Raw genomic sequence first — 23,753 nt, forward strand, 5'->3', positions numbered from 1 at the left:
GCCTGTAGAGTGGATATAGACTGCGGAAGTGGCTGCGTCCAGCACACTCACCTGGTCCTGCTCCAGGAGCATCCTGTGAGAACAAGGACAGATGTTAGGGAAGTTGTTCCACTTCTGGGCCCCACATCAGCACCGCCCTGTGACACAGGTGTCAGGCCATGCCTCCAGCAGATACCTGCAACACTATTTCCCTCTCCACATCCAACGTACCCACTACTCTGGGCTCCTCAACACCACTGTACCACCCTAATCCCCATCTCCCCAAGGAAACCTCCCAGACCATCCCCCAGCCTCAGTTCTGGACATGCCGTGGACAACACAACTAAGTGCTGTATGGTAGAGGCATCTCTGTGCCCTTGTGGGGCCCAGTGAGCATCCATTCAAGGCTGGATAACAGGGCTGGAATGACAGCTTTCAGGAGGCACGGTAATGATTTCAGTGACCTGTGCCCACGGGTATGCTGTACCACTAGAGGTGCAGCTGCAGCCGGCGAGCACTAGGGAGTGAGTGACCTGCTAGGACACACACCAGCTATCAAGCCACCAGGGGAGCATGCACAGAGACATGTTTCTATGCTGGCGGAGTCCCAAGCAATAGGAAGAGTTGGGAGCACTCACCACGTCTGCAGGCGAGCCTGTGAAAGAAGCAGATCAGGGGTCAGAGTGGAACCCTTGACAGCAAGTGACCTCCACAGTGTGCACTTCATGACTGGAGGGACTGGCTGAACTGCAAGGGGCTCCCTTCAGAGGCTGATCACAGACACACAGACCCAGCCTCATACCTATGAAAGTTACCTTGACAGCATATCCTGACTTCTAGATCTAAGGAGCCATAGAGAACTCACAGACTAGAAGTCATCCATGAGATAGCCTGGGCTTTTCTACCTGGGCCATCTCTGAATGGTGGCAACTGCCAGGGTCACCTGATGGTGCCTGGGGCTCACAGGACAATTTCCACACTTTGTTGGTGATACCTGCCACCAGGTAGGTGACACAGAGGTGGGTATACAGGTCCCCTTTGCCATCTTCCTCCAAGACCTTCCCACATGAGGACACTAGTCACTCAGCTGTCATGTAGGAGGGAAGACATGTCAGTCATTAGTAGAGTCATTTGACCTCAAAACAAGGGCCATTACAGCTACAGTGTGTGACTGAGAGGACCTCAGGGAACCTCAATAACCCCGACTATTGTGACCGGAAACTGCTCTGGGAACATCTGAGTTGTTTACAGACTCTTTGGCACATGATAGTGGGTAGCAATCCCACAGGATGGAGACACAGCTTTTGCCCTGCCTAGGAAGGGTCCCTGGAAGGGCTCTCAGGAGAGGTTGGTATTTCCCTAGGGCATCTGGGCTCCCTTGGGGGCCACACAGTCCATATGCTTCAGTTGTGGTATTGCCACAGTTCACAGGAAAACTGGCCAAAGCTTAGCCCTGGAGCAGATCAGAGGGCAACAGCACCCCCTAGCAGAGGACAGAGGGAACCATGGATTACATGGGGACGGGGTGTGTGTGTGTGTGTGTGTGTGTGTGTGTGTGTGTGTGTCACAACCTCCTGGGATAATTTCTAGAGCCAGCCAGGGGTTCTCATGACACAGATGGTGCTGGTAAGGACCTCACTGATATAAGAAGGAAATGCCCAACGTGCCTGTTGATGCCTAAAGGAACTATGAATCACCCCTCCCCCCTCCTCTTCCTTCTCTACATTTCAAACTTCTTCTAACTTCTTCTACAGGTAATAAGTATCTAATTATTAAGATGGGGGAGGATGTAACTCTGAAAATGTATTTTCTTTTAAAAAAAGAAAAAAAAAAAGAAAACCTAAAATATAACAAAACATTGCCTTCAGTTATTTCTAAGGCTTTGTTTGTTCATCTTAAGACAGGTCTCACTTAGCCCAGGTTAGCCTCACACTCACTCTATAACCAAGGATGTTTTTGACCCCGATCCTCCTGCCTCCACACCCTGAAGGCGCTCTACCGACTGAGCTACACGCGCGCCATGCTTTTATTTCTAAACAAGTTCATTGACCACGTTTCTGCTCTTTTGTTGAGACAAGACTCTCGATTTATAACCTTGGTTGGCTTTAAACTCATAGAAACCTGTGCCTCTGCCTTCTGAGTGCTAGGATCAAAGGTGTGCACCACCACCCCAGGTCCTATCGTCTTTGTTACTTCCTGTCTTGTTTTATTCTTTTTTTTTTTTTTTTTTAAATAATTAAGTTTGCTAACTTTTAGAATCACACAAAGTAGGAAGCAACTATGGCTGTTGCCTTGCATAAGGGGCTCATGGCCACAAGAGGGCGACATTAACCAAGTCAATGCCACTGTCAAGACTCAAATTTCTGGGGCTGATCTGGAGCTGACTGGCATCTACTGGAATAGAGAGAACAAGGTGGCAGGATGTATGCACAATAACAAGACAATGATCCCAGGACTTTGTCAAGCACAGGAGGACCGATCCGTACTACACAGAGGGCTGGTGCAAAGATGTCCTGCTAGAAGAAATTCCAGTCACTGCTCAGCCCTGGGACTCAGAGCAAGCTGGCCTCCTCTGAGTGGTGGTTCCTATGTCAGTGCAGTACATCCCCAGTGGTGGTAAGGACGAGGACCTCCCGTTTGAAACACAGAGACTGGAGCCTGGCACTCAGTGGCCGCCACTACCTATGCAGAGCTGTTCCTGGGACATGCTGTCAACACCCCGCACCTGCCCTTCAGAGGAAGTTTGGGGCTGGCAGAGAACTCTCCTAGCATAGCCTAGACCTGAGGCAGGTTTTGCTCCAGCATCACAGAAAAAAATACAACAAAAAGCCAGTGCTTGCCTGTTCCCCACTTGAACCCGCCGCTCAGGCCTAGTCACCGTGAGATGGAACCACTTATAATCCAAATGCACTCCCAAGTCACACACTTGTAGATCTTCTTGGATCTAGTTCCTGATCTAAGCTGGCACCAGCGAGGCTTCAGCCCCTCGCTCTGCTGAAGCCTCAGAGAGCCAGAACCAGGAGCGGAGCCAGTTACAATAGGAAGCCCACATTCCTGCTGAGAACATCCTGTGCCCAGGGTGTGTGTCAAGGGAACCATGAACTTACTTCCAATATGGGGCAGAGATGTAGGAGATGGAGGGGAAATCACAAGAGATTTGAAGAGGAGCCCTCCCAGCTATAGCTGTTGATAATCCCTTCTAGTCAACTATCTTCCTGTCTTGGCCTCAATTCCTCTCATGTGACTCTCATGTGACCACTTGCTCGGTAGACATGAGCAAGTGGTCCCCACAACCAGGAGCACCAGGCCCAAACCTATGCACTGTGAGTACTCACTCATCTTGCAGGGGGGTATCACCTCCAAACACTCCTTGTGTGCCCCGACGCCACATCTGGTACACAGGTATCCCTGGTAGAAGGTACCCCTGTGTGGGGGAGGGTGGGAGGTGAGGTGGGGCGCAGCTCCCTGGACGCTCAGCCAGTCATCACAATAGCCACTGGTCTATCCTGGAGCATCCATGCCCCCAAAACATCTGCTCTTCCCTGACCACCTTGGCCTGTCCCCTCATTCCATGGTCCCCAGCAAGGGTAAACCCTCTGCTGGACCCGGCACTCCAACAACCATGCCTGCTGACCCCCATAGTTATCCTCCTGGTTCTTTGAGACATCATGGCACTAAGGTGGGTGGTCAGGTTGCCATGGTGTCATAGGACAGCTACACCGTGCATCCTGGAGCCCAGGGTTGGACAGGCAGAAGACGTCTACCTGAGGAACATCTTGCAGGCTTTGCAGTTGGTGGTCTTGTCAAACGTGTACATCTGGAAGCTATGATGGTTGGCATTGGCTTTGTCTGGCTTGATGTTCGACCTGGGGAAGGAGAGAACAGGCGATCCATGGCCAGGCACTCCCTAAACCACAAATACAGCAACGACTACACAGGGACTCTGGCTACATACACCAGGAGCCTCCGTTCCAGCCTGGCTCTCCCAAAGACTGGCAGGGAGTTAAGACGGAGGGTGAAGGAGGGGCTCAGGCCTGCATCACTCTGGCCTGAGTGCCTGCCAGGTAAGGCAGCTTATTAAAATGGCCCAGGAGTGTCAAGCTTAGTATGTGAATGTTGTCCCTCCTTGCCTATAGTTTACCTATAACCCAATGGGTCATCCTCTGCCACTGTATACAAGGTAGTAGTCATTCAGAGGCCAGCTGGTATCAAGTCAACTGTCACAAACACAGTACTTGCTTTCCAGTGACTTGGATTGTACTAACCACTGGCCCCTGTGCAAGAGTAGTGATTGGCAAGTAATTAAAATCCACTGTATAATTATCTAGCAACCAGTTCTCAGTTATACTTACACATTGCACCCTGCCACAGGTCTGCATGCTGAAGAAATTTCGTGCACATAATAAGGTTTGATGCTACTTTAGTTTCAGGCAGTCAGTGATGATCTTGCCCCATGGCAGGGCAATTACAGAAAGGTTTCTACTTTACAGTGTAAGTAAACTCTGCACAGATGGGAATTGCTAGCTCACAATGAGCCTGGGTCTCGGAGGCACAACCTCGAGGCTACATTCATTTCCCCACCATCAGACCTGAGAAGGCACAACAGATGGATGGGCAGAAGCAAGGACAGAGAGATGTATGTGAGGAGGGTGCACACAGGCATCTTCAACTTCGACGAATACCTGAAACTGCTCACAGCACAAGGGGATGCAACCCACAGAAGCTGAGGGGCAGTGAGCCCCAGGACTCTCACAGCCTAGTTCCCCCAGTCTCATAAGCCTGGTGTAGCCTGATCCCGCTCCCATGACCTGGTGAACCAGCCTTGTTCTTTGTTCCTGAATCTCACCATGTGGGAAGTCTCAAGAAGTGCTCCTCAGAAATTCACAAGCCCAGCTGCCTGTAGGGTCAGTAGCACACCCCGACCCCCTCAGCCCCCATCTGCTTTTTCTGTTCTATGTGTTGGGGTGACCCCTCAACTACATGGGATACTGTTCTGAGACTTTCAAGCCAAGTCACAACCTAGCTGTCAAGCATGAGGTTCAGCCCATCCAGCGGGACACCTGATGCCGCCTGGGCCATGTGGGAGACAGACAGCTATGGTCTGCTGAGTTGGCTGGTGTCCTGTGGGGAAGAAGTCTGTCCCACACTGAGCATCACAACCACCTCCCACCACGATCCTGAGAAGGTCAGGAAGCCAGAGCCAACAGGCCTGAGCTCCTGCCCAGAACTCACATGGCCATCTCAAACTGCTCCATCCACTTCCGCTTCATGTCTTCCGTCTTGCAGAAGAACTGAAAGCCCTGCTTTCCTTGGAGGTGAATCAAGTAGAAGCCATAGGACCACTGTGGGGACAGAGGCATGCTGGAAGCCGGCACGTCTTTGTAGGAGACAGGGGCAGTTGGCATGGTTTTGGACACTACCAGGTGTACACAAGTTCACTAGCACGGTATGTGGATGTGTGTGCCTTGTGTAACACACTCTTTTGTGTATAGGCACATACACACTTGCCTGGTTGCATACCTGTATGTGTGTCCTCCCACATCAGAGACTGTGAGTGTACTGTGCTCTTGCCTGAGCAGGCCAGGGTGCTCTCATGTGTGACGGTGTTTAGGAGCATGTGTCAAAGTATATGTGTGCTTTCCTGTGTAACATGTGTGGCTGTACTGTGCTTAAGTGTGCACATGTGCACGGCTACTTGTTTCTGTTCCTGGATATAGAAGTGTCCGTGTGTGTGCACCCAAGTCTATGTCTGGATGTCCATAGCCCCTTTCACATACGTAGACATCATGCATGGATATGCTCTCACATGGACCCGTATGTACAGGTGTATAGACAGCACTGTGTGCACATGTATGCATGCAGAGATCCTGCTAGGTTCACATGTGATGCACGTGGGGCTCCTGCTGTGCCCATGCATGTGTGCATGTATGCAGAGAACCTGCTGTGTGCACTTTTATGTATGTAGGGGCCTGCTATGTGTGTATGTGTGTATGTGTAGGTGTGGCAGCCCAGGCTCAGGGCCCACCCTCTTATCAGGATATCCCACCCTTCTTCCTTCACCAGGCACTTCAACCCAAATCCCTGCTGTCCCTGAGACTCCTCAAGAGTGGTACCCAGGAACCAGCCCAAGAGCCTTCCATAGCCCCGCCCACTCACTTTCACTTCCTGGGTTAAAAAACAAATACTGAGTTTAAAACAACAGGAAAAGCAAAGGCCCACTGGCCTGGCCAATTATCTAGGCTTGAGAAAGGGGCTTCCAAAGGGTGCCGGGTAAACTGTAGCCTAGTCTGTTAGCAGTGCAGGGATGAGGAAGGGAGAGGGAGGAACATGGGGAGGGGGAAGGAGAGGAGAAAGGAGGATCGGGCGGGGTGGAGACCATAAAGCCTGGCCTGCCACTGCTCAGTGACCCCTGATCTTTACCTCCCAGGAAGGAGAGCTGGCTTCCAGGTCACACCTGCAAATCAAGTCTTTTGCCACAAGTATGTGTCACTTTCTTGACTAAGATGTAGAGAAGGAGGGGAGGGCCATGAGCCTGATCTACTCAGGCCCAGAGAGCCCCAGACCCACAAGTTTGGGAAGGCCAGCATGGGGCAGCACTGGGGGAGGGCGAGCACCAGGGGCTTACCATCTTCCCATGAGACTAGAAGCATGAGGAGGAAATGAAAGGGAGACAGGTCATTAAGAGGCTTGGCCAGGCCCTGGATACACTGCAGCCTGGGCAGGCTAACAGCCCAGGATGGTAAGAACACAATCTGTCAAGCACTCTAGGTGTTCTCCCCAGTGCTTCAGAAGAAGCTCTGGAGCTTGAAAATTGGCCTTGGTCACTGTCCCTTGCTTCAGACACCAGGGTTAGGAGGAGCCCGTGTGTCCTATACGTGGACTTGCAGAAGGTCAGAGCCTTTAGCGGCTGGCTCTTGTCCCCAACCCAGCACAGGGCTACACACACACAAGGTGCTGTACTCAGAAGCCTCAAAAAAGCAAGACTGTTTCCTATCCCCTCACAGTCACAGCCATGGCCTCAGTAACCGTAGTCCCAACCCCTACAGCTACAGCCCCACCCCCTTGAACCCACAACCCCTTTTCCTGCAGTCCTGGTCCACTGGATTTCAGAGCCTGACAAGCCACAAGCCAGCCCCCAGCAAACCACACAGAGCAAGAATGAAGCAGGAAGGCCTGCTTGTTACAACAGATAGTGAGGAACTGGAGTCAGGTCCATTGAGACTAAAAAGTTAAGGTTGGGAACTAGACTCTTACTAGTGTCCTAAGTAAGACCTCGTCTCTGCTTCAGGAAGCTGGAGTCCTAAGGGTGCCTACGACCCACCATGGGAACTACCTGCCAGTCACAGTGACAAAGGGAGGCCAGCAGGCCCAGCCCCCACTGACACTGATGTGCTGGCCCTGGGTTAGAGCCAGCCCAGGACCTACCTTCTTGATGTCCTTGTTGTGCATAGGGTCATCAGTCATCTTGTGGAAGAGCAGCTCAATGACCTCCTTCAGCTCATAGCTGTAGCCCTTCCTCTTACACACGATGACCACCTTGTCGAACAGGAACAGGTACCTGGCCACATAGTGTACCGAGTGTCAGGATGGCCATGCTCTGGGTGAAGAGCCTGTATCCCTCCCTGCCTGACTCCAGACAGCTGTCCCTGAGACCACAGTCAGTGTGTCAGACCAAGAGGGCCAAGGTTGCCTGTACAGGTTGCCCTCTCTCCAAAGGTGAGGCCTTCCTTTCTGCCAGGTCCACAGGGCACAATGACTCTTAGTCAGGAAGTCACTGTTCCCATAAAGCCGTCCTCAATGCCACCTCCATGCAGGTCCTCAGCCTTCCATCTTTATCTCCCTTGGAGCACTATCAAGGCCACTGGCAATTCTCTCCTTTGGGCCCCCAGAACCCGAGACGGCTGACTTGTCCTGACTCCTCTACCTTCCTATCTCTGCACTTAGCCAGGAGCTCCCTGGAGGCCAGACCCCTCCAGGTCCCACTGTCTCCCAGGTCAGCTCAGGGCCACCACAGGCAGGGCAGCACCTTTTATGGGGGTATTGCTGACATGACAGACACTTGGAGGATCATGTGGAGAAGAAAGCTTGCCTTGCTGTTGTCCTTCCCACAGGAGGGTTTGTCTCGAGCCTCCTGTGAGTGGGGTCCCCAGACCAAAGGGGGATGGGGTGCCAACCCTCACCTGTCTTGCTTGGTGTGGTTGACTATGGACCGGACTTTCAGCTCCCCGTCAATCTTCGGCCTCCCAAATTCCTCCAGCTTCACTTGCTGGAAAGGCAATGGCCGTTAGCCCGAGGGCGGACAGGGAGACAAGTGGGCGTGCCAGGGCAGGATGGCAAGACCAGGTGCGGTCTAGGAAAGTGTGACTGGGTGGCCCAAGGCCATGAAGAACCAGAGCCAAGCATGTCCCCTCTCAGGGGGCCACAATGGGGACTCCCTTGAGCCCTGGGAACAAAGGGCAATTGATGGCCTGGCCATGCTCACAGGCAGCCCTTGTGTGAAACCCTGAGCTGTAGGAAAAGCCAGAGGTCCAGCCCTAAGAGAGCAGATAAAGAAATCAAGTAGCACTATTAGACGGAGAGGCAGCCACAGGCAGGGTCCAGCCTGGGGCTCATCCTCCACAGGAGCAACCTATGCCCACAGCCTTGCTACCATCAGTCTATGAAGTTCCCATTTCCGGTTTTGTTTGGACTGTGCCTCTCTGTTCGGTTTAATACAGAGATCTGCCTTCCCACCGTCCTTTGTGTAGATTTCAAGGAACAAGTCTATTCAGAAGGCAGAAGGCTGGTTCCAGGGGGAGTGGCTATGCCTTGGGGGTGATCACATAGGCCTGGAGGCCTGTACTTTGTGAAAGCTCCCAGGTATGGCACAGGCTGGACTTGGCCTTACACAGAGCAGGGTTCACGTCTGCTCGGGGACTCCACTGTGCCTCTCTGTCCCCGTTACACAGGACATATAACTCCAGGTGACTTCACCCAGAGAGGGCACCAAGACTGCATGCCACATGGCAGTCATATACCAGAAACACTGAGATCCATGGTCTTTTTGAGATAGGACCTGTAGTATCCCAGACTGGCCTGGAAGTCACTGTGTGACCAAAGTTAATGCTGATCCTTCTGCCTCTGCCTTCCTTCCCCCACTCCCCTGCTGATTACAGTTTACTCAGGGCCCAGTGCACACAAGGCAAGCACTCGGCCAACTAAGCCACACCCACATCCGGTTTCTTGTCATTTACAGAGCAAACCTGCCTCTCAACACCAAAGCAAACTCCCCTGTGTTCAAAAGCAGCGCGTTACTGTGCAGTGATCAGAAAGCAGGGTTGATTGGCAAGTGGCCTGGACCTCACAAATGCTCACGCTTCAGGTCACATCCATGCTTACAGAGACACAAGAATGGGCTGGAGAGATGGCTCAGCAGTTAAGAGGTTCTGAGTCTGACTCCCAGCTCACAACCATCTATACTGGGTCTGATGCCCTCTTCTGGCATGCAAGGTACATGTAGGCAGAGCACTCATCGGAACACTGCTCGGCAGTTTCTCTCGCCCTCAGGCTGACGACATGGCCTGGAGTCTCCTGACAACAGCCAGGTCTGCAAGGGTGCCTCTGTAGTTGAAGATGGCTATGCCAGTCTAGATATCAGGCTTTCAGGCTTCTACCTCAGCAAGCTCTCGAGAGTGAAAATCACAAGGAAGAGGAGATGTTTGAGGAACTGTTCTCTGTCAAAGTGACTCTGGGCAACAGACAACATTTGGAGGTGCAGTCATCACTTGGGGTCTGATGGGCGGGGATAAGTGAAGGCTTAAGTTCTCCTAATGCAGAACACCACAACACAAGACCCAACATGGGGCCAAGCAGGGCTCGAGTCCAGAAACAGTTCATCTCTTCTCCCCAGAGTATGCTAGAGAAAAGGCCAACCCTGCCTGACAGAGTTCCCAGCCTGCTTTCTAGACAAGGGGAGGCTGCGGGTCAGCTCTCAGGTTGAGATGACTTTTGCCCCCTCCACAAACCAAACCCTGTCCACTGCCCATCCCGAGTACAGGGAGACTGACAGGAAACAGGAAGGCCACAGACCAAGCAAAGCATCCTGCCTCTGGCCACCACAGCCTGGGGTAGAGGCTGGGAAGGGAGAGAAAGAACTGGGTTGTAAATAGAACATCCATGTCCTCAGCCCTGCTCATGGATGACCTCAGGGCATAATTCACACAAGGAGGTTGGAGTGGGTGAGGGCTGATACTACCCCAGCTCTGAGGCTCGGCCTGCCATGCCCCACCACGGCAGGCTTCACAGGCAGCCACTACAGTATACATAGGGGAAGGGCCATCTGCTTACCAGGTTTTCTATGGAGCACTGGAACTCACTAATCTTCTTCAAGGTCTCCTTATCCCGTTTCACTTCATTGATGTACATGGCCAAGTCCTGGAAATCAAGACAGAGTCAGTGCGGCCAGTCACACGGGGTGAACTCCTGGGAATCAAGACAGGGTCACACAGCCAGTCACACGGGGTGAACTCCTGGGAATCAAGACAGGGTCACACAGCCAGTCACACGGGGTGAACTCCCAGCCCCTTCCTCGCCCAGCTGCTCACTTTACACCGTTCCGCCATCTTGCCTGGGGCTGCTCAAACTCTGGGCTATAGGAGTAAGAAATACCACACACAGGTAACCAGGAGGAATAAGATGAAGAACACAACATTTGAACCCAGAGTGTACACTGTTCTGAAGAGGGTGCTGGAAGTCCCCAAATCCAGGCTTCCCTCACTCAGCAGGCCTTCTGTATCAGAATGGAGATGCAGCCCAGCCTGGCTAAGCCACATCAGGCCACACACAGCCATCATCTAGACCTTTCTAGTCTCCGGAAGCCCCAATCCCACCTTCCCCGCAGAGCCTGGGTATTCTGTAAGTGGCTTGAGGGAAAGAGGTCCCTACATGATACTGCAATCCTCTAGGTGGTCACCAGGGGGCAATGCTCACTTTGCTTCAGAAAGTTTGAAATGCCCAGTGGTGGCTGGGACAGAGCAGCAGGGATCCTGCCCAGAAAACAGAACAGGAGAGGAAATCCCCAACACACAGAAGCCAGACCCACATCCGGGAGCCAGTTCCTATCTCCCCCGTAGCCTCTCTTGTTTCTGAGGTCACTTCAAGGACCACCTCACAAACCTTGCAACTGGCAGCTCCCTACCAAATGTCACAGTTTTGTAAAGGGTGGGTTTTGTTAGAAATCAACGGCAGGCACAGATCTGAGCATGTGTGTCCCTGTGCACACCTGGCAGGAGTCCCACAGAGACAGAAAGCACGGCTCTGGAGGCAAAGCGGCCGACGAACAGAGAACATCGCCTTGCATTGGAGTGTGTACTGCAACCCTGTTGGAACCGTGACAGCTCAGACGATGGCTGGATCAATGATTAGCTGCTTTGCACTGGGGACATTACGGGCTTTTAGATTCCCGTATTAGTTGGTTTTCATAGAGGGCTCTTCAGTGGAAGAACTACATTGATCACACTGTCTTGTGTGGCCATGTCTGAGAGACTGTCTTGACAGATGATGGAGAAGACAGAAAATGGCCCGCTGCACAGGGCACTATTCCTACGCAGGTGGGCTATGGAAGAGAGCTGGCTAAGCACTCCAGAAACTGAGTCAGTGAGCAGCCTTCTTTCCATGGTTTCTGCCTTGAATTCTTCCCGATTTCCCTTCATGACAGACTGTGACCTGGGAATGTAACCTAAAATACCCCCCCCCACCACCAACATTGCTTTTGAGCGTGGTATTTATCACAGTAACAGAAAGCAAACCAGAATACCTTCCAAACTGTGAAGTTTGGTGAGCTGACTCCCAGCGACAAGGACACAGACAAGTCACAAACCCTCTGTGGGATGTCAGGAGCTACTATCCTCAGGGCACTTTGCCTCAAAGGGACCAGAAGCCACCTACTGGCCAGGTTGGGGCTCAGGGTCCATCTGTAGCTATGAATCACATGCTCCAGGAGTAGCTGACTGACACTCAACTGTGTCTGTGGTGGGAAGATGTGATCCTCTGCTGCAGTGACCTCGGGTCCCCAGGGAAGCCAGCCAGAGGTCCCCGTGCCAGCCACAGCACCCACGTTTAAGCATACCCAAAACTGGTCCCCCGTGTCAGCCATGGCACCCACGTTTAAGTACACCTAAAACTGGTGTCAACTTTCCAATCTGCATGAAGCCTGCTCACAGAGAGCTGCAGGCAGCTTTGAGAGCCAGCGTCTTCCCCCTGAGCCTATGTGGGAGTCAGATTGCAGCTCCTCCCTCTTCAAATGAGGTGTCTTGGGAAAAGGAGAAGTCCATGGACCAGAAGCGTGCTCCTCAGGGGCAGGCTGAAGTCAAGGCTGCAACTCACTGCTTCTATAACACTGTAATGCCAAAGGGACCCAGCCTGTGTCAGGCATTTCACCCTGTCTAAGACACAGGCGTCCGTGGGAGGCACAGGTATGGCTGTGGGGGAACCTGACAGTCCCTGGGCTAAGTCTGGAAGGTGACTTTCTTAGACAGTGTCAAGTTCATGGCAGAGACAGGATGAGTGGGATGCAGGCAGATTAATGAGAAAGAGGACATGGCCTGAGCACACCTTGGGGTGAGAAAGAAGAGAGCATGCCCAGGAACCTGAGGGAGGCCATGCTTCTCTAGAATCACGTGTCGTCAATGTCCCTAGCTGGATTCAGAGAGCAGCGGAAGCCACAAAGGTTTCTGAGCAGGACAGGTATGTGCTGAGCTTCCGGGGGCAGTGGACGGTTATACACAAGGCTATATGGAATGGCTGAACAGGGCTCTTCAAAGCCAGCATGTCGTGTAAAAAGGACTCTTCAAGCGAGTGATAGGGCATGGCATGGGACAGACCTTCAGCAGCAGACACCCAGGAGGAAAGAGGTACTGCAGGATAGAGCTGGCACCCGAAAACCACTGATGGCCCCAGCAAACACTTGGAAACTGTGGGGACAGGGCAATTGCTGGCAAGTGAAATTGGGGACTTTGAACACATGGTGAAAGCAGCCTAGCCTGCAGCTCCTTCTACCATCATGTAAGTCTGACCCCATCCCCAGCGCCCAATCTGTGTTACCCTGGGCAAATGGTCCGCATTGCCAAGGAGCTCAGTTTGGATCCAGGAACGTATGCACACCGGTCTGGGGACTCCTCTGCTCTGCCTCGTTTGCTTACCTGCATGGCTTCCAGTGCTTCTTTGAGCTGTTGTCTTTCTGGCCGGTCTGCAGAATGGCTCAGGAGCTCCTACGGGAATAAGCGGGGACCCAGGATGAGCCCTACCCAGTGCACACAGCAAGACCCTCAGGACAAAACCACCCACCATCCCAGGCACACGTCCATCCGCCCAACTCCAACAGACATGGAGATCCCTTACAGAGTAGACACCTTTGCAAGGAAGCACAGAGATGAAGCAATTGAACACAGCTGCTCTCCTCTCCCTGGTCCAAGGGTGCTTTCCTGTCTCTTCCCACTTTCCTAATGTTGTTCATTCATTCTATTCATAATTTTCCTTCCAGTTGCCATGATACCCCTTCATGGTGTGTACTGAATGTGAGCCCATTTATCAGCCTGTATGCTACCCTGCCTGTGGGCACAAGCCCATGCCATCAGAGCCCAGTGACAGAGGGCACGGTGAGCAGGCTGACAACCTCACCTTGAGCAACAGGTGGTACTTCAGCACCCGCTGCATGGGTACCACCAGCAGATCTTGCAGCTTGAACTTGCCGTCCTGGACCTTGAGTGTGCACTCCTGGTGAGAGAGAAGCAAGTAGATAAAGGGTCCTCTCCCTGGGAGAACCCCCCTCCCCAACTGCCAGCCACATAGAGAAAGAGACCACAGCCCTGGATTCTCTATCTTCTAGAGTATGCATGAGGTCGGTGTCACCATGTGAGCAAGATATACCACCCCTCACATCCTGAAACATGATGGGACCCTGGAATCGGAGGCATCCCATTGTGCAACAGTGCCTGCTGGAGCCAGGCTTTGCAGAACATGGCCCATGGATCCCTATCTGCTCCCTAAGAAGCCAAGTGGGGAGGCTGTGAGGTCAGCCAGGATCCCCTGGGGAGCATGGACAGGAGAGACAAACACCAGATGCTGCCAGTGCTGAAGCCGGAGCTCTGAATCCAGAGCTTTCCTAACTACACAGGATAGGGGCGCTCCTGGACCTGGGAGTGAGCAAGGGCAAGGAAGGCGCTAAAGGGACAAACAAGCTGACAGGTAGGCAAACCTAGACAAGGAAAAGAGGCCCAGGGTATCATGCACCTCCTTAGCAGAGGCTAGGGTCAAGTGTCAGTCACTGAGATGGACTTGTTGAGGCCTCCACAGCCTCTGAGACTGGCTGTGTTCTAGTTTGGGACATATATTCTGGAAATCGCCCAGCAAAATGGGGGAGTAGCCACAAAACCAAGAAGGGGTGCTGAGGGAAGTTGGTGTCCCTGGGCCTTGGCCAGCCAGCTATGCCCAAGGTATCAGGATGCCTTGTTACCTCCACTTTCTGCCTGAAGTCCTCTCGGCTGGCGAGGAGCTGGTTCAGTGTGGTCTGAGCGTGTTCCATGTGGCTGCAGTACTCTCCATAGATCAGGAGCCTAAGGAGGGGACAGCAACTTGTACACAGCGCCAACCACATGGGCACTAGTCAAGGAAGGCATTTACCGCGGCTATGAGCTACGCCACAGTGCACAGGCGATGCGAACATCCATGCACCTCTAAGATGCATGCAGCTACAGTATCCTGACTCCTTCTCAGGCAGGCTGGAGAGCCTCAGGGTCACTGCCCAAATGGCTCTACTCCTCCAGCCCGCCTTCTGCTTTCCCATCATTTACGCGACCGAGTTGGGAGGAGGGCTCCCAAAACATTAGCAAAGGAGGGTTACCCAATTCCCCTAGCCAAGGAGGCCACTTCCCATGGGCTACTTCAAGTCATGGCCCGTGGCTCTACCTCTGTTTTGGAGAGAAATGCCTGGAACCGAGAGGAGGTCCTAATGGGATCTCTACTTGCCTGCAGACCTAGCATGGGGACTATTCATGAGCCACACAAACTAGGGGTAGCCTCTGGTGCTTCTTCAGGGGTGTCAGTGACCACATCCAGAGATATGCAAGGCCTGTGCCCAACCAGAAGCAAAAGGGTCCCAGCTGCCCTAGCCAGCCCTACTGAGTTTTCCCCTCTTCCCCTCCTCACCATAGCCCACGGGTCACCTTTTCTCTTTTGCCATTCAGAATTTCATTTGGTATTATACCCTGTCCTCTTGGTCATCACCTGGTTCCATGTGCTGTCCCCAGGGGATGACATCCCTTCAAACCAGAACACCTGCACTCTTAGGACAAGACGGCAGCTAGCCTGTAACTCTCTCCCTAGATTTCCCTGAACACACGTGAGCCCCTATAAGAGGAGACAGTGCCACGGGACACTATTATCAAGGACAAGCATGATGGCAGCCATGCCTCATTAGACTACTGCTCTCTCAATGACAGTGTGAAGGGTCCATTCTCCAAGTGGCCATGCAAGGCTACTGAAGCCCCAGTGAAGTGTCTGCCATAGCAGCTGACGAGTGTCAGCCTGGCAAGGAGCTTACTGGGAGGCTCAGCTTATCCTTACTGTCCCAGCCCCACCTTACCCCACCCCAATATGTATCAGGGAGTCCATGAGAAGGACCCTCTGGCTCCTCCTCAGCCTGACTCTAACAACCTTGCAGCGGACTCTGTCCACTGGGACTCTTACTCCTCTTAGGCAGCACACGCAGGGCTGAGGCAGTTGGCTAGAGTTTCTACAGGAGCTGCTCTGGAAGCCGCACGTGGTGGGGGGAGCACTTGCTGTAGTTCCTGGGATGGGGTGGGTTTTGTTTCCTAGTGTTCGCTCTGCTTCCTGCTTGAAGATTTAGGTGTGAGCTCTGAACTGTTTCTGCCTCTATGCCTTTGTTCCACCACTGCAGTGGTTTGAATAAGAACCATACATGTGAATGCTTAGTCATCAAGAAGTGGTATTACTTAAGAAGGATCAGGAGGGCGTGGCCTTGTTAGAGGAAATGTGTCACCGGGGTGGGCTTTGAAGTTCCAAAACTTAAAGCCAGGCCCAGTATCTTTCCCTGCAGATGCAGAGACATCATGGACTCTAACTCTCTGGGAGCCAGAGCTCAATTAAACGCTTTTCTAAGTTGTCACATTCATGATGTTTTATCAGAGCAATAAAAAGTAACTAATACACCTAGGCTTTGGGACCAAATGACACTCAACCCCTTCCCAAGCTCCAGCCTAGGTGCAGAGGAAAAAGGCAGCAGGTAGGAGCCCTGGCACCATGCATTCCTAGCTTGACAAGTGTGGCTCTAGAGGGGCTCCTTGTTCATCCATGGGACCCCAAAGGACCTTTGGCCCTGCCTATCCTGACAGGCACACAGCTACAATGCCAGCACAAGCAAGAAATTAAGGAGTTGGGGGGTGGGGGGTGGGGTGGGGGGGTGGATGTAGCTCTGAGGCTGTGTGCTTGCTCAGCACATGGAGTCCAGATATCGTGCAGGATGATTCTGTGCTATCTCCTCTAGGTGTTCCACCCGCCCCCTTGCCTACATCAGGTTCAGGAACACCGTGCAACTTCTGATACTTGAAGCCTTTGGTGCAGCAACCAGGGACTTTCCTGCACTCTCCCCTAACCCTTTTGTCCATGCACAGATTGCTTCAAAGCATAGACTATAGACGTGTTTTACTATTCTCAAAACTAAACGAATGATTCATTTTGAGAGTGTTGCAGGAAGTCGGCTATAGAAGTAAGAGGTAACGGGCCTCCATCTTAACCACCAACATTTTGTACTATTAAGAAAAACATTGGGCCCGAAGAGATAGCTCAGAGGTTAAGAATAAAACCACCTCTTGCAGAAGACTATGTTAGGTTCCTGGCACCCATGTTGGGCGGCTTACAACCACTTATAACTCCAGCTCCAGAAGGCTGATGCCCTTTTCTGGCCTCCATGGGCACCTGCAGTCTTGTACACATACCCCAACACAAACACGTAATTAAAAATAAGAAAAAAAAAAAAAAAAAAAAAAAAAAAAAAAAAAAACACCCACAACTTGAAAATAAGGTTACAAAGGCACAAACTTAACCTCATGCATCTCAAACTATACCAGTTCGTCCTGAAAATAAGCCCTCCTTGGTATACACCTCCATCTGGCTACTGCTCTTAATGAGACTGAGGGTGGGGTGGGGGCAATGACAGGGCACACAACAAATGACCCATCCTCAGAGAGGATGCACTTCCAAGCTTTGGGGCTCTGGCCCTGGAAGCTGTGGGTTTCTCTTGTGAAGAAAGAGCACATGGGCCTCCACCTCTGCTCTGTATCAGCTTCAGCCTCCCTCCAATCCCTGCTGTGGAGCTACAGGACACGGCTACAGGACACGGCTACAGAACACAGCTAAAACTAGGGCACATGCACAGAGGTATGGCTGCTGTAATTCTGGACACCAAGTTCTGATCACACCAAAGAGTAGGCACATCTTCCCAAACTGTCTGTGATCCCCTAATCTATTTGGCCTGCAGAGCGTCAAGGATGAATCAGAACATGACAAGTAACTTAAGCTGTAATGTTTCCTTGGGTTTTAGTCCTAGTGACTACAAACATTAGCCACCATGATTCCAATAAGCCAGAGAGGCAGACAGGGTTGCAGGGACCCCACAAATCCCTACTATGGATATGGAAGTGAGGCTTGGAGGTTCTTAGCTTCCCAAGCTGCGGGAAGCAGTGGGTAGTGGTCCTGGTTACAGGGAGGAACAAGGATGGAACAAGGGTGGCCTCAGTCCCGAGAATGAGAGGCTGAACCTCGGGAAACTGCCCTACCTCTGTCATCCTGCCCGGGCTGGTTTCCAGGTACACAAGGTCTCTCAAAACTTGGAGACAGCTGAGGTTCTGGTCCAGCCAGCTGTCACTCACCTTTCCTTAAACTCCAGGAAAACCTTGGCCAGGGTACTGCCACCAGCCATCATAGAGACATCGATGGCTCGCAGAAAGCTGTGGTGCACCTTGATGAGGTCCTACAGGGAAAGCAGGGTCAGTGCACAGCCAGGCATAGGCAGGCCCCGCTGGCCAACACACCCAAGAGGTGCTGCAGGGCACTCACCTAAGCCTATAAAGGCTAATATCGCTCAGCCGGAAGCTTCTAGCAGGTGTATCTAGCTTTTTTGTTTTTTTGTTTTGTTTTGTTTTTGAGGCAGGGTTTCTCTGTATAGTCCTGGCTGTCCTGGAACTCACTCTGGAGACCAGAGTCTGGTCTGAGTTGAGGCTGGCCTCGAACTCTAAGATCTGCCTGCCTCTGCCTTCCAAATACTGGGATTAAAGGTATGTGACACTACCACTTGACTAACTTTTTGGCATTATAGCCCAGTGCCGTCAACAGTTGGCACTCAAGAATCACACAATTACAAAAATATAAAACTGCAAACCAAATCTTATATTTTAAGTAAATTTGAGACTTGGTGTTGGGCTGCATTCAAAGCCATCTTGGGCCATATGCTCCCTGCCTCCCAACCACAGGTTGCACACCCTTGTTACAATGCCCAGCACATGGAGAAGCCGAAGCACACTATGGTCATGCAATGGAGAGAGCGGGCCAGACCCAAATCAGCCCCTAGGGACACGTGGCAGCTGCCTCAGGACAGGCTTGAAGCCGGAAGATGGAGAAAAGCAGTGCAGCTAGTCTCAGCCAGCAACCTTGTGGTGCTACTCAGAAGAATGGAGCCTCCTGCAGCACTCAGCTCTCAACTGCTGCAAGAAGTGACGCCCTCACCGTGTCACTTTGGCCTGGAGGAAGTAAGCTTCCTCAAGTTTCACCCCAGACACACAGCAGCGCTCAGCGCACTGCCCACCCCCTCTACGCCTCCCAGATTCTTTCCTATCCCAAGCCGGTTGTACTGGTTGAGGCCCAGACAGTAAAAGGAACACTGGTCAGCCCTGTGTGGGAGAGTAAGACCCCACCCCCACCCCCACCCCAACCTCAGTCTTTGAGCTGATGGGAGGTGTTAAGGAGCCAGAAGCAAGCAGCATGCTCTGAGGGGCGTTCATTCATATGTGACATCTGGAGTTGTAAAACAGCTGCCTCCACAGGCTAACCTTCACACACGGTCATCTGGTGCACACGAGTGGTCAGACACCTGTAGAGCAGAGCAGGTGCGGGGTGCACTTCCCTCTATGTTAACACAAGCCTTGCTAATAGTTCTGTGGGTCCCGAGTCCACTCCAGAGCTGTCTGAGTCTGTGCACAGCTGACAACTTCCATAGCAAGTCACAGGAAAACTCTCGGGCCACACTAGATACCACCTCTACTGCCTCTTGAAGGACAGTCTCCAGTGTGGGAAGCTATCCTCCCATCTGTCAACTATAAGCCAGCCAAGGCACTAGCAGGATGTAGTTCTACAGATCCCCAGGGATATCATCTTAGGAGACAGCTGCATACCTGGCAGGAACATGCCAGAAAGCTTACCTCCAGGTTGATGAAGACAGCAGCCATGTCTGCCGGGCTTAGCACCAGCCGCAAGGGACCCATGTAGTTCTGGAAGGAAGAAGTTTATGCTGCCTCTCAGTATGTAGGGCACTTTCCAGTCAAAGCCAAAGTTTCCCTGCACAGGGAGGTGGTCAGTGCTCACTGGACAGCACATGCAGAGGGCAATGTGTAACTACACAAATATGGAATAGCATAGCAGGCAAGGAAGGCTGGGACCAGGACCAGAACCCATGCCCACAGCACAGCTCTGTGGAGGCCATAATAAGGTTAGCCTGGGTCAAGTGGCAGTGTACACCAGGACTATGGCTGGAGGCTCCCCACCCACCATTCTGGCCACACTGGGTGTGGTGGTTTGAATGTGCTTGGCCCAGGGAGTGGTACTATTTAGAGGTGTAGCCTTGTTGGAGTAGGTGTGTCACTGTGGGATTAGGCTTTAAAACCCTCATGCTAGCTGCCTGGAAGCCAGTCATCTCCTGTCTGCCTTTGGATAAAGATGTAAAACTCTCAGCTCCTCCTGCACCATGCCTGCCTGGATGCTGCCATGTTCCTGCCTTGATGATAATGCACTGAACCTCTGAACCTGTAAGCCAGCCCCAATTAAATGTTGTCCTTTATAAGACTTGCCTTGGTTATGGTTTCTATTTATAGCAATGGAAACCATAATTAAGACACTGGGGCAAACTCCACACCAGAGAACAGCCGAGAGGATTTTAGCTGACAGTGGTATTGTTCTTTACACAAGGACACAGATGCATCAGGAAGATTCAAGAGCAAGGCCTACTGTGTGGTGGGGGGAGGGGGGGCCTAGGCGGATGGATGCAGGCTACTGTGTGGTGGTGGGGGCTAGGCGGATGGATGCAGGCCTACTGTGTGGTGGTGGGGGCTAGGCGGATGGATACAGGCCTACTGTGTGGTGGTGGGGGCTAGGCAGATGGATACAGGCCTACTGTGTGGTGGTGGGGGCTAGGCGGATGGATGCAGGCCTACTGTGTGGTGGTGGGGGCTAGGCGGATGGATACAGGCCTAGTGTGTGGTGGTGGGGCTAGGCGGATGGATACAGGCCTACTGTGTGATGGGGGGGGGGCTAGGCGGATGGATACAGGCCTACTGTGTGGTGGGGGGGGGGGGCTAGGCGGATGGATACAGGCCACTGGCGGTACTCAGGACCTTGGATGGCATCTAGTCACATGACCCTTCTCATCCAGCCTACATTCCTGGCTACCAACAAAGGCACCAGTTTGCCCCACGGGGAAGCGGAGGCTTGGGGACCTTAGCTCAAGGTCTGCCCTCACATGCTCAAAAGCAGAGCTACAGTCATGGCTGGTTTACAAGGAAACACTGAGAAGAAACACAGGAGGGGCTGGGAGGCTTTCCACAGAAGGGAGGGGAGACACACCTTTGTGTGGGAATATTATGGCAAGGTGGAGGGGCTGCTACCCCAGTGTGCTGTGTCAACTTACAGTGGTTCTCAGCCTGCCTAAAGCTATGACCTTTAAAACAGTTCCTCATGTTGTAGTGACCCCTACCATAAAATCATTCCAGTGCTTCTTCATAATTGTAATTTTGCTACTGCTATGAATCATAATGTAAATTATGATCTGTTATGATGCAGGATATCTGAATTGAGATCCCCAAAGGGACCGAGATTCACAGGTTGAAACCTGCTGGTCTAGAGTCATGATAGGGAGTTTTACTGGAGGGAGTGCCCAGTTCAGACTGCCCTGTGGGCACTCACTGAAGCAGGAGGACCCAGCCCACTATGAGTAGCACCGGCCCCTGGCCAGGTGGTCCTGGGCTGTTTAAGAAAGCTAGCTAAGCATGAACCTGTGTAGGCCAGCAAACAGCTTTTCTCCATGGTTTCTGCTTGAGGTCCTGCAAATGATTCCCTCTGCTGACTGTAATCTCCAAGTTAGGATAAAATGAATTCCTCTCTTCCCTAAGCTCCTTTGCTCAGGGTGTCTTCTCACAGCGAGAGAGAGAGAGAGAGAGAGAGAGAGAGAGAGAGAGAGAGAGAGAGAGAGAGAGAGAGAGAGAGAGAGAGAGAGAGAGAGAGAGCGCCAGCCCTGGAATGGACGCTAAGACCATCTACCTTAGGCTTGCAGAATTGGGTCTCACCTTCTCGATGTCCTCCAGGGTGCGGTAGTACTTGGCCTCAGTCTCCTGAATCTCTAACAAGCAGCAGCTTCTCTTGTCATCCTCGGTCATGCCCATTTTCTAGAGGAGACATGGCACGTGAGCCAGGATCCCACAACCTGGCCACCCAGGTACCCGCTGCCGGCCACCTGTACCACACAACAGGATGACACCTTTCCAGTGTGGTCACAAGGATTATTCAGTATACAGTGAGGCCAGAGCCCCTCCCATTATCTGTGGTTGAAGAAACTGAGGCACATGGACAGGAGAGGACTGGAAGGCATGAGGCTTCCAGACTCCTGGGTACTCACTCCTGACTCAGAACCCTGAGTCCTCACCAGACTGGGACAAAAGCCTCAGGACAGGATTCTACCACATACAGCTGAGGTATGCTCATGACACTTGTTTGAGTGGGTCAGCCCTGTCTAGCAGCTGGCATTGGCTAACTCCTTGGAGGTCCACAGCTGACCCGTTCTGGCTTCCAAACACCAAATGCCCCAAAGGCCAGACTTCCCAGAGGAGGCACCAGCCTCCAACCAGAAGGCCTGAGATAACAGCTCACCAGTGGGCCACCTGGGGACATCCCTCTAGAGCAGGAGCAAGCACACTGCCCGACCACACTGACTGGGAGGATGGGAGAAGGCCTGCATGGGTGGAGTGAGCAGGCTCATGAGCTTTAGGGCTGCTTTCTTTTGGTTCTCTCAGCTCAGAGAGCTGGGTCTGTCCCAAGAGCCAATACTGGACAGATGTCTACCCAGCTACCCTCCTGTTGGTCCTAAGAGCCCCTGATGCTCGTACCACAGTGCTCTTGAGCACTTTGCAACATGGAGCAAGGACTCAGTGAGGCCCATGGGGTGGATCTGCCTGACCCCGTATCTCACCGAGAACATGGTCCTTAACTTTCTCTATGGCCTCTGACACCTTCCCAACGGGTGGAAAGACAGCCGGCAGGAGCCCACCTAGCGTGTCTTACCTGCAACTTACCTGCATGTATCTGATCTGAATGCATGGAGGAGCAAACAAGATTGAACCAGTCAGCAGTGTCTACTGTCCTCAAGCCATGCTTGGGAAGTAAGGGTCACCACCAACAGCCCACCCTACTGTCAGTCCCGGCCCCAACAGCCATGTCACAGCCCTTCCCAGAGCCTGCCATGGAAGGGTCAGAACACAGCATAAGGTCCAGAGTCTTCTTGCAGATTCTCCCATGCCTGGGCTCTGAAAGCAGAGCCTGCCTTTACCTCACTACATATAAGTGGGTTCCAATTACCTCACTCTTAGACGGCTAGCTCTGGATGTGATGAGAAGTGGGAAAACCCTTTGTTGTACCTCAGAGATCCCTCACAGCAAGAAGTCTACATCCCCTCTGTGGATGGACTAGACAACTCAGGAGATCCAACACCAGTGCTGGATGTTAGAACTTTGGCTGTCCTTTAGAACATGTTCCTGGTCTGGGGTTCTTCAGGACCAGGGACAGTGACAGGCTCCTGGGAGAGCTGCAGGAGTCTCAAGAGAGCATGACAGACAACTTGGTCACCTCAAATATGCCCACAATCCATCGTGCCTGCATACCAATATTTACCCCCAGAGAGGCCTTAATCAACCTGATAGGGCCAGCTCTGGGGAAGCTCTGATCAGACTTTCTGCAAGGCTGGGGAGTAGGGTTGACTGCCTCTCCCACCTGCTCTGAAGCCCTGAGCATGATGCAGGGGAAAAGCCGCTCAGGGACAAATGTGCATGGTATTCTCAGGAGTGGTACGAGGAGCTGCAATACCCCAGTTGGCCTTCCATCTCTCTTCCCAAGCCAGGGACACAGCAGGATACCAAGCAGCCTAGGAAAGGCTCTCCAGGCTCCTTAGGATTCTTCTCTCAGCTTTTTGTTTCTCTGTCACCAGCCGGAGGCTCCCACACAGATGGGAGAGACAGAAATATTGGCTTCTGATAAATTTCCCACTTCTTCAGGAATACACATGCGCCAAAAGCCTCCGCAACTGACAAGTGGCAAGGTGCCCACCTTGAGGGAGTTGGGGGGATCTGTGGGAGCTGTGGCCTGCCTCTCCAGGTGGACCCCCACCTTCCGTAGAACAGCTGTTGGCAATAAGCCAGAGCTGGCACAAACCATGGTCCATGAGCTCATTAGCCAAGGCTGCATGA

General features: G+C 52.5%; 1 protein-coding gene across 5 annotated transcripts in view; it reads right to left on the reverse strand.

The window, feature by feature from the left end:
• Window positions 1-23,753, reverse strand: part of Vav2 (vav guanine nucleotide exchange factor 2) — a 168,636-nt gene that overhangs the window by 15,677 nt on the left and 129,206 nt on the right. For 3 of the 5 annotated variants that reach the window (XM_076928331.1, XM_034495797.2, XM_076928330.1), the window contains 15 exons: window positions 21,585-21,683; window positions 19,449-19,517; window positions 17,904-18,004; window positions 14,471-14,570; window positions 13,636-13,731; window positions 13,158-13,226; window positions 10,306-10,392; window positions 8,160-8,245; window positions 7,405-7,537; window positions 6,605-6,619; window positions 5,212-5,321; window positions 3,744-3,845; window positions 3,315-3,403; window positions 618-634; window positions 52-73 (listed from right to left, as the gene is read on the reverse strand). In XM_076928331.1, coding sequence (XP_076784446.1) covers window positions 52-73; window positions 618-634; window positions 3,315-3,403; window positions 3,744-3,845; window positions 5,212-5,321; window positions 6,605-6,619; window positions 7,405-7,537; window positions 8,160-8,245; window positions 10,306-10,392; window positions 13,158-13,226; window positions 13,636-13,731; window positions 14,471-14,570; window positions 17,904-18,004; window positions 19,449-19,517; window positions 21,585-21,683 — 1,195 coding nt within the window. The remainder of the gene's footprint in view (window positions 1-51; window positions 74-617; window positions 635-3,314; window positions 3,404-3,743; window positions 3,846-5,211; window positions 5,322-6,604; window positions 6,620-7,404; window positions 7,538-8,159; window positions 8,246-10,305; window positions 10,393-13,157; window positions 13,227-13,635; window positions 13,732-14,470; window positions 14,571-17,903; window positions 18,005-19,448; window positions 19,518-21,584; window positions 21,684-23,753) is intronic. The other 2 variants (XM_034495800.2, XM_034495798.2) reach the window with 1 other exon arrangement.

Source organism: Arvicanthis niloticus, chromosome 2, assembly GCF_011762505.2.
Source record: "Arvicanthis niloticus isolate mArvNil1 chromosome 2, mArvNil1.pat.X, whole genome shotgun sequence".
NCBI lineage: Eukaryota > Metazoa > Chordata > Mammalia > Rodentia > Muridae > Arvicanthis > Arvicanthis niloticus.